At 40.8% G+C, this 10,872-nt stretch overlaps 1 protein-coding gene across 1 annotated transcript in view; it reads right to left on the bottom strand.

The window, feature by feature from the left end:
- Positions 1–10,872, bottom strand: part of LOC122670902 (DEAD-box ATP-dependent RNA helicase 3, chloroplastic) — a 114,248-nt gene that overhangs the window by 78,351 nt on the left and 25,025 nt on the right. Inside the window, exons 2-4 of the mRNA XM_043867929.1 lie at positions 7,444–7,580; positions 6,937–7,351; positions 6,544–6,642 (exon numbers count right to left, since the gene is read on the bottom strand). Coding sequence (XP_043723864.1) covers positions 6,544–6,642; positions 6,937–7,351; positions 7,444–7,580 — 651 coding nt within the window. The remainder of the gene's footprint in view (positions 1–6,543; positions 6,643–6,936; positions 7,352–7,443; positions 7,581–10,872) is intronic.

The raw sequence follows: 10,872 nt of genomic DNA, 5'->3' as shown, positions 1-10,872 counted from the left end.
AAATAAAGGAAAAGTTTCAAAATCTCAATGAGTCACCGAGAAAACCAGGCTAGGTAAACAGTAAAACACAGAATATTAGAGGAGACAACCAATCTAATCTGTACACTATTTAACTGTGTACATTACACCTGAGTGGTGATCCACTTGACTTGCCATTTGTCATGCTCCAAGGCTTACTGTTCTGACTTCTAGTGTACCATTTCTGTTTTTTTTTTTTCTTTTTTTTGATAAAATCCATTTATGTTTTACTTTGGGTGCGTGTACGTTTTGCTTGCTTTTGAGTTTGAAGAAAGCCATTATTCTTCCTCGCCAAACTAGATGCTTCTGAGAAAGTATATAAGATATATTTTAGTAAGCATGTAAACTCCTCATGGCCAAATTTGGGGAAATATCGTTTTCACAGTCTTGTTCTAATAAGCTTATCGGAATTATTCATCATCTTTTAGGCATGAAGACATTATTGTATTGTATTAGATGTACACCTTATGGATTAGCCCACCCCTCTAATTTTTGGACTCAAAATCAATCAAATACCCTACCTACCAGCTTGTATGCTCATGTTTCCTTATATATTTTCATCACCATTTCTTTACTTTGATTCACTACCCTTTCCATAGTCATTGAATTTTCAAAGTTTTATTTTGTGACATGTACTGAACTGGTAAGGACATGTACCCAAACAATAGTTCTTATTAGCTAATATTTTCTTTGACATCTGCTTGTATTAATAGAGTTTTCCCCTCATTTTGGGCATTATTTTTTTTTTTCAGGAATCCCAGATTCAAGCATATCATAGAGATGGATGTTGCTGTGATTGATGGTTGATTGTGGCAATATTTTTATTCATGGATGATTGTGGCAGTAGTATTTTTATGGATGTTTGTGGCAGTATTTATATGGATATTTGTGGTAGATTACTATAGATGATTGTGGTAATATTTTTATGATGTTTGTGGAAGTATTCTATTTATGGATGTTTGTGACGGTATTTTTATTTATGGATGTTTATGGCAATATTTTTATTTATGGATTTGTATAGATGTTTGTGAATTATTTTTATTTAAATTTACAAGTCCCTCTCTCTCTCTCTCTCTCCTTCCCCTCTTATTCTTCTTCTTTAAAGAATTTTTCAGGTTTTTCTTAGATATATTCTTTGATATATATCAATTAGGGTCAAAACAGGATCAAGACAGGGTCAATCTTTAGGGCCAACCTGACCCTATCAGGGTCGGGTCGGGCCGGGCCTGGCCGGGTCAAGGAAAACCCTGGCAGGGTCAGGTCAGGGTTGAGGGTTTCTTGGCCCTGCCAGGGTTGGGTCAGGGTCAGGGTTTAGGTTAAGACCTCTAGGGTCCGGGTCAGGGTTTAAGCAGGCCCGGCCCAACCCGACCCATTGACACCCCTACTGGGTGACCCATGGCACATTCGGGGACCAGGGATACATCCTAATATGTTGCAGTAGCACCGTTGACTAGAGACCTAGTTTTGCTGTTTAGGTTAATAAACAAATGGATTTATGCACCGCATCATAGACTATTTGTACTTACTTGCATGTTCCCTCCCCTCATTGAGCTTAGTGAAGCTCACACCAGGTGTGTGCCTCTTTTAGATGTTGATGCAGGTATCGACGAGTCCGTGAGTACAAACATCTATCCTACCATGACCGAGTTTAGTGGTGACTGGTGGACACCAGAGCCCGAGGAGCATGATGTTGGTTGTGGTTGTGACAGTTGTGCTTATGGAGCAATTTGATTGATGGTGTACCATTAGCTCACTTTTTTATACATGTTCACATTTTATATAATATATACCATTTTGGGTACATTTATGCACATATGTTATGTTGGATGACAACTGGAATAAACTTAATAAATTATAAAGTATCATTAGACTTCCGCTGCTCTGATTTTATTATGGAAAGATTATGGTTGTGTGGTTAAGGTACTGCGTCTGAGGTCCTGGCAGGCTAAGTAGGATGCTGGTATAGGCATCCTAGTCACATTTCCCGAGTTTTTCGGAGCGGGGTGTGACACGGGAGCTGAGAAAAGAAGACATATAAAACCCCAGGAAACAACAATACGCCTATTCCTTGGGGAATCTATCACTGTACAAGGGAGAGCAAGTGTAACTTGGAGCGAACATCAAAAGTGATGGCTTTCCAAATCATATCAAGAGATCTAGAGTTGGAAGTCCATCTTCGAAGATTTCTCTCCATCCAGAGGTGAGAGATAGTAGCACCAACGATAAGCTTCCCAGCAGTGCCGCAAGGAGAGCTCCCAGAGAAGGTCGTGTCGATCCAAAACCACTCCCTCGAGAAGGGAAGAGGTCTTCTGGGGCGAGGCCAGCAACTGGCAAGGGCGCGGTTCCAAATGGAGGGTGAAAAGAGACGAGAAGAAAAGGTGGTCGGAATCCTAAAACCATTCCAGTATAGGACACAATTGGGAGGGATGGGGATCTTCATGGAGTGAAGTTTGTTGTTACTATTATTGGAGATTATTATTAGCGCTGCTCTTGATAATGAGATTTTTTATGTGATGCTGGATATTTTTTTGGGGTGAATAAAGAGTTCATAACCAAAAGACCCAAAAGGGGAGAGAAAATACAAGAGATACAAGAAATACAAAGAAAACCCAGCCCTCAAGAGGGATGGGCAAGGGGATACAGCAAGTACAAAGGCAAACCACAAGAAAAAAACAATAAGCCTATTCCTTGGGATATCTGACACACCACCATGAGGTAACAACAAGATCTTAGAGCTAACATCAAAGTAGATGGCTTTCCAAACCTTGTCAAAGGAGTGGGAGTTGGAGGTCGATCTACGAAGGTTGCGCGCTCCATCTATATGGTAGATGGCAACTAGGGCTGCAATAGGGTCGGGTTGGGCCGGGCTTTATAGAACCCTAGCCCAACCATGAGGCCCCTTAGTAGGGCCCAGGCCCAACCCGACCTGACTCAGGGCCTGAAAAATCCAACCCTGACCCGCCCTCAGGGTTGGGCCGGGCTGACCCTGATTGGCCCTGATCATGGGGAGAGGGAAGGAAATACATGGGCTGGAATGGGTGGGGGGAGAAAATTATCAATTTTACGTAAAATAACATTATAATAAAATGTATTAATATCACTTATTATCTTCATATAAAATATTATATAACAAAATGTAGGTGATGTTTAAAATTTATAATATGTATATTACATCAATATATATTTTATAGTATAACTTAAAACAGGGTCGGGTAGGGCCGGGCTGGGCCAGGCTTAGCCCGAGGCCTCAACCCTGACCCGACCCTGACTCAGGGCCATAAATTTCCAGCCCTGACCCGCCCTTAGGGCCAAATATCTCAGCCCAAACCTTGTTCGGGCTCAAGGCGGGCCAGGGCGGGTTCGGGCCAATAGGGCCTGACTTGCACTCCTAATGGCAACACCAAAAGCAAGCTTCCCAACAGTGTCACAAATAGATTTTCCACCAAAAGTCATATCTATCCAAATCCATTCCCTCGCGAAAGGGAGAATTCTTATGTTGCAAAACCAACAATTGTCTAAAACTTTTTCCAAACTATGGAGGAAAATGGACAAGAAAAGAATAGGTGGTCAACATCTCCAACACCATCCCAGCATAAGTAACATGCAGAGGAGACAACTATCTGGCGATGGAACATTCATTATTGGATCCTCTGTATTATTTATTCATGTGTAATCCTACACGTGAGGGGGTCCTACTCAAGTCATTAGTTGAAGATTATTATTATTTATTTGTTTGTGTCCTCAGCAACAATTTTATCATATGAAGATAGTTAGTTGTGGTTTTCAGCAACAATGCAATTTATCTGGTCCACAATAACCTTGTGTTGTCTGGTTTCCAGCCATACTACTAAATCTCATTTCATTTCGGTGTTTCGGTCTGATCGAAATTTTCGAGATACCGAAATTTCAACGAAATTTAGTCAAAATATGGTATTTTTTCTGTGGGTGTAAAATGCCAAAAATGACTGAGATTTCCAAAATTTCCGAAACGAGATAACCGAAATATTCGAAATATTGCATTTTTAAATTCGATGTTGCATTTCGTTTCGACTCGACCGAGATACTCGAAATTCTCGAAATCTCGACCAAGACGAAAAAAGTTTTTGTACTATGTTTCCAGCAATCCTATGTTGAGGTGTTTGGTCCCCAGCAACCTGATGTTGCTACTTGGTCCCCAGCAATCTGATGTTGTTACATGGTTCGCAATAACTTATACTACTTTTTATCAGTGGTCTGCAGTAAGTAACCTATACTGCATTTTTATTAGTGGTCCGTAGTAACCTGTACTGCACTTTTTCTAGTGGTTCGCTGCATTCCTTGGCAAGAGATTATGATGGTGTTGTTGCTGATATGATATTTTGGATTCCAGATTGGTGTTCACTACCGTATATTTTGTTCATTGCTGATGATTATGCTGGATTTATTCAACACGAGATTTTTATCTGTACTATGATTAGCCAGGTTCTAAATCTCGGTTTCGAGGCTGATTTCGACCCTAGCCAAAACCGAGATTTCCCAGGTTTCGACCGAAATCTGGAATTTTCTGGGCAAAACTCAAGATGCCATGGGCTGGTCAAAACTGGTCGAAACTACCAAAAATTGTTGAAATTGGGCTGGTCGGAAGACTCGGAACTGGTCAAAATTGGTCGAAACTTGGTATTTTTTGGTCGAAACTACTGAAATGTGGTTAGAATCTAGTTATATTAAGTTGTGCGTCTGCGTGTCTTGTAACCTACTCAAAGTCTGACTCTGATTTGCTTATTATTTTAAATAGTTCATTGGCAGACCATGATAGGTAAGTTGAGGCGTTGAGTCTATCGTGGGTTTAGCTCTCTTCCCTCCTCTTTCTTCTACTTTGAAGATACTAATTACAGATCCTGGATTTGTCACAAGGACTAATGCAGTGCTAACCTCGAACTAGTGAGATCCAGTTGGATTTAGCTTGCAACAAGATCGCAAAGAAAAAGGGCAAACCAGGTTTAGGAGAAAACTTGTTAATTCAGTTAAAACAGATCAGATGAAGTGGAAACTCTGTTCAATGGTTTGAACATCCAAGGGAAGACTGCAGCAAAGTTTGAAGTCAATCCAGTGGTCAGATTCGAATTTATGGAAGAGTTTCACTTCAGATAGGAAACTGAAGTTCAGACAGAAACTGAGAACTGGATGGCAAGGAAATAGTGGATCGAAAACATAACCAAATAATGAACTGCTAGGTTAAGCAAGAACATAAACCAAAACAGTACTATAAATCAGATCCTAAATATCAGAAAAGCAAAGATTTTGAAGAATTAGTATCAAACTAGCACTCTCCAAATTGATACTTTTTTTTTTTTGGGGGGGTGGGGGGGTGGGTTAAAACTGAAACTAAATAGAAAAAAAGGATGGAAAGGATATGATTAGGAATCACCACCTGATCTAAAGGGCTCACATCACCACCAGGCACCAGAACCCCAACCTTGGAATCACCACCATGGGTTCTTGGAACCACCAGGAAGCTTACTGAATCACAACAGCATGGAGGTATGACCCACCACAAAAAGGCAAAAGGCAATTTTTTATTACTCACATTCGTGTACAAGGCTATAGCCTCTTACAAACTTGTATAGAAGACTCAAACACAAAAAAGGAAAGGCCTAAACCAATCATGAACTAATAAGATAACTTAAACTAGCTAGGAAACTGAAACAATAAGGGAAAGAGACTGAAATAAGGCTGGATTTTTAGAGAAATATAACAGCCAAGCTAAAACACTTAAAATAAGAGAATAGGACTTTAACTAGACTAACTAATAAAGTAAATCCCATATTCATTCCTTCTACCCATATTTTATGCCCATTAAAGTGGCCTATTACAATAAAATCTTTCGACCAACCCCAAGCTTAATTCCACTAAATAAGCCCATTATTGCTGATTTATCTGCAGCAGGGACAGAGAAAGACAAAGAAGAAGAGAGGGGGTACATACTACATAGCATTTTAAATTTAGTGCATTTTCATCTCAATGCCATGCCCAGGAGGACAGAGGACTAGAAGCAGGAGGTGCAGATACATAGCATATTAAATTTGTGAAGAATGACATGCTTAGTCTGGGTCTAGTGCCAACTGCCAAGTATGACCTCAGATAGAGCCTTTTGGAGGGCAAGGATCCACGTTATCGACACCATGTAGCTGAGATTTTCCTGATTCCCTGGGCTATCCTCTTTCCTCTTACTTTCATTTTTCATTTTCAATACTTACTTTTCTTAACCCATTTATTCTTCTTACCTTGCATTCCTCTTACTTTGTTTTTGAATGGATCCATGTAGCCGACCCCATTTAGTTGGGATAAGGCTGAGTTATTGTTATTGTTATATAGCGCCATGTCCAGGAGGACAGAGGACTAGTTGCAGGAGGGAAACACCCACACAAACAAAGAAAAAGAAGTATGAGGCAACATAATATATAAGGTCAAGTGCATTATCATATCACAGAGCACCACGCCGAGAAGACAAAGACTAGTGGCAAGAGGGAAAACACCCACACGTACCATGATCAGGTCACTAAGAATTATCCGTTTTGAAGTTGCAGATGTTGGTATGGCATAAAGCTTTATTCCTTCTGCAAGCTTTTCATCTTGATCACCAACCTATATGGCGAAATAAATGATAAGAAAAAAACAAAAATTTATTTTGGTGATGTACAATAGAAGTTTGCAAAAGATATTAGAATTTTATTTTGGTAGAACTAAGAATCAAAAAAATTGAACAATATGCATCCAGTACATCATAAAAGAGAGGTCCCCAAAGAAGCGAGTCTAAAAACAATGCATGCTCCATGTGATACATGGCTTAAAAACCCGTGGGGGGGGGGAAGTAAACAGAATGCATCAAAGAAATAGTGAACTAACAGAAAATTCGACAGATTATGAATAGAAGGATACCAAATCAATTGTCAATGGATTATCCAAGTATTTCCTTGCCAATTTCTTTACCCAACCAGGCATTGTTGCAGAGAAAAGCATGCTTTGTCGCTCAGATGGAAGCTTTTCTAATATCACTTCAACATCTTCCTCAAACCCAACAGCAAGCATCTGGTCTGCTTCGTCAAGCACCAAATACTGAACTTCAGCCAACTTAAGACTGTTATTTTTAATCAGATCAATAATGCGCCCTGGAGTTCCCACCACAACATCAACTCCACGAGAAAGTGCATTTTGCTGGGTATTGTAAGAAACTCCTCCATAGACACAAACAGTGTTCAAATAATATGCTGACTCCTTGATTTCCCTTTCCACTTGCTTTGCTAACTCCCTAGTTGGTGCTAAGACCAGAACTCTTGGAAGACGACCTAATCGCCTTCAAAGAACGCAGAAATAAATTAAGCCATTAGAAGAAAGCAGAAACTGCAACTCTGCAAGGTCATCAGATGTTCAGCATGACAGCTCTACCTTGAAAGATTTCTCCCTTCGTCTTCTATAGTAAGATGTTTAATTATTGGGATTCCAAAAGCCAGTGTCTTCCCTGTTCCAGTCTTTGCACGTGCAATGAGGTCTCGGCCTTCCAAGGCTGGGACTAATACAGCTCTCTGAAGCATCGCAAGAGAGAGAGAGAGAGAGAGAGAGAGATTTAATCAGAAATCATAGTCAGCAAACATGACAGTCAAGCAGTTAATCTTGAAACAGATAGAATAGTGACTGGTGATAATTAAAGAGTTTTGCAGGGCAGTATATACAAATAGCATACCATTGTATTGAAACAAGAGCAGGTTAAATCCATGATACTCAAAAAAAAAATGTTTTTTTGTTGGTCAAATGGCTTTTGAGATCCCAAAGAAAACCACAGAGCCTCTAGCACTCAGTCATTGGCACAAATCGTTGTGATGGAGGTTTGACCCTTCAGACCATCAATAAACAGCGCCAAAAGAACCATCCCATATTCCTGACATGGAAGATCTTTTGGCTATGAAGGGGTTCATAGGTTGAGGTGGAGTGCAGGAATGCACTCCTCTTGAATGATTAAAGTTGTAATTCTTTTTTATGTTTTCTCTGTTCTATGAAGGGCCTGTTCCTTTAGGGCCTACCTAATGTATATTCCTCTTCTCAGTCAACAAATCCGTTGTTGCTTATCAGAAATAAAATAAAATAACATACATGAACCTAACACCTAACAGCTTTGAACCAGCAGCCATAGCCTTGCTACAAAAGGCACTTAACAAAGAACTTCAACCATTATACCAAATGCTTATTTCATGCTGAAAACAACCAACATCTAATCCTTGCCAGATTCTGAAAGCTTTACACTTTAGAGGGAGGGGGATGGGGAAAAAAAGTCCAGACTGTTCAGAGTCTTCAGACTGATGACCGGACCGTCCAGATACGAAGATTAAACAACTACTGGCCATTCTTCTTCTAATACTAATAATGGATTGGGTTCTTGTGCTCCCAGTTTTCCCAACTTTTCTTTGTCACTCAATAGTTAACAAAGAAGCAATCTCCTTCCAATTTATGCTCCCTGTTCCAATTCTAGGCTGCTCTGTAATTTAGATTACATATAGGAACTAAGGGTAGCCATCACCACTTTGAATTGGTTCCTGAATACTTATGATGCAGATTTATCACCAAATTGGGCTTCTGTGCTTAGGAATAAGTCTAGGGTTGGGTTATATATATGTTGGGCCTTTGATCCCATGGGCTTTCTATGTAATAGGCCATTTTTATGGGCCTAAAATATGGGTAATTAGGTTGCATACGGGATTAATTGTTTTAGTTCCGTACTTAGTTTTATTTTGGTGTTTTTTTTCATAAATTGAACCGGTTCAACCAATGTTCAATTTAAGTGATTTTAGTAGTTTCTTTCAAGTGTTTAGTAGGTTAAGGATTGGATTAGGCCTTTCCTTTTTAGTGTAGGAGTCTATTTTTTAGCCTTTTATATAAGATTGTAAGGGGGGGCAAGCATTGTACACAAATTTTGATATTAATGAAAAGTTTTTCGCTGCTCTTCTTCTCCATTGAAGATTTTTGTTTTGTGTTTGATCAAGGCTGGTGGGATTGGTGTTTGATCCAATTGACACCTTGTGGTGTGAAGCCCGGGTGGTTTGGTCAAGTTCTCTTTGTTCTTGTGAAGCTCTACTTTCAAGTTCAATTCAAGTTTTGATTTTTATTCGAGATCTACAATCAAACAAACTGCTGCCAAGGAAATTCTGCAACAACAGTGAAATTGAATCATCCCCATCCCCAACAATTCTTCTTCTAATCCTCTCACAGCCCAAACCCTAAATTCCCCCTTTTGTTTTCAATTTTCTCTTCAATTTTCTCAAGACCTAAATTCTGCCCAGACTTAACAAGCCATCAAAACCCTCCCATATTCGGATCGAACTCTCCCCTCACCCATTGGGAAACTTGATCCAAGTTGCTCCCTCATCTGACCATCATAAACCCTAAAATCTATCTTTTCCTCTTTTCAAAAACCCGAAACTCTAAACCTAACCTTGCTGCAGATTCTAATTAAAAGGCCTAGACTTGCGAAAACTTAACAAGACCTTCACTAGAAGACTCCCCAATATCAACTTAGCATAACCCTACCATCAAACCCTAGGTCCCATTAAACCCTAACCCTAATTTAATCAAAAACACTTATTTTGACCTATTCGAACTAACCTTTGGAAAGGAGTGGATTCAGCCAGATTTCTTCACCCCAAGAGTTGGTCCTCCCTTTGCCTCCCAAATCTGAAGGGGGCCTTGGTCTAAGAAGAATTAAAGATGTTAATCTACTGGTTCTCTCAAGCTTATTTGGAAGCTTCTCACCAACAAAGGCAGCATCTGGTCCTCTTGGGTTTATGTTGGGCCTCTCCGTAGGGACTCCATTTGGACAATCAGCCCCGCATTCAATTCTCCTTGGGTCTGGCGCAGAATTTTACAAGTGAGACACATTGCCATTGATGCCATCTCTTGTAGGATTGATGATGGCCTCTCCACCTCCCTTTGGCTTGACAAGTGGCACCCCTCTGGTGTTCTCTCTTCAGTTGTGACTCTTGTGAGCCCCCGCGGTATATACTCCTCTGGGCTTGTAAGATCCTCCTTGGTGGCTTCCATCATCTCTAGAGGCACTTGGTCCCCCCTTCTTTCCCCCCCCCCCCCGAATGAAATTTGGAGCTCCTTTCCCCCCCCCCATCCCTCCTGGACACCGTGGCAGAGGTGACACTATTCTTTGGCTCCCTTCTCCCTCAGGCAGGTTCAGCTCTCAGCCTCTCACTCAGCTTGGGATATGGTTAGACACAGAGGGACACCCTATCCATGGTACAAAGTGTCTAGTTCAAAGGGCACATTCCTCGACACAGCCTCACCTCTTGGTGCGCCCTATCCAACTGTCTCCCAACTCAGGCTTTCCTCATCCACCGGCTCATTCGGGTGTCTCCCCAGTGTTGTCTCTGCTGGAATGGGCAAGAAGACACAGACCACCTGTTCTTCTCATGTCCTTTTGCTTCCTCCATTTGGAAAAGAGTTTTGAGCTCTTGCTGGCCGTGTAGAAGAAGCCCTCTCCCCCTTCATCGTTAGTGGGTTTGGATAGATATGACTTTTGGAGAGAAATCAATTTGTGATTATGTTGGCAAGTTTGCTTTGCACTGCTATCTCTCATATTTAGATGGAGCGCAACCTTAGAGGATGGACATCCAACTCTCATTCTCTAGACAACATTTGGAATGCCATCTCCTACGATGTTTTCTCTAAAATTGGTTCGCTTCCCCTTGCTTCTGTAAAGGATTCCCTAAGGAACAGGCTCACTGTTGTATCTTGAGGTCTTCCTATTTCCATTTTGCAGCCGGATTAGCTCTCGACTTGTTTGTTCTTTCTTTTCATTTGCTCGCTTGCCCTAGGGCC

This window comes from Telopea speciosissima, chromosome 8, assembly GCF_018873765.1.
Source record: "Telopea speciosissima isolate NSW1024214 ecotype Mountain lineage chromosome 8, Tspe_v1, whole genome shotgun sequence".
NCBI lineage: Eukaryota > Viridiplantae > Streptophyta > Magnoliopsida > Proteales > Proteaceae > Telopea > Telopea speciosissima.
Note: the sequence above shows the minus strand (reverse complement) of the source record. Positions and strands in the feature narration are given on the sequence as shown.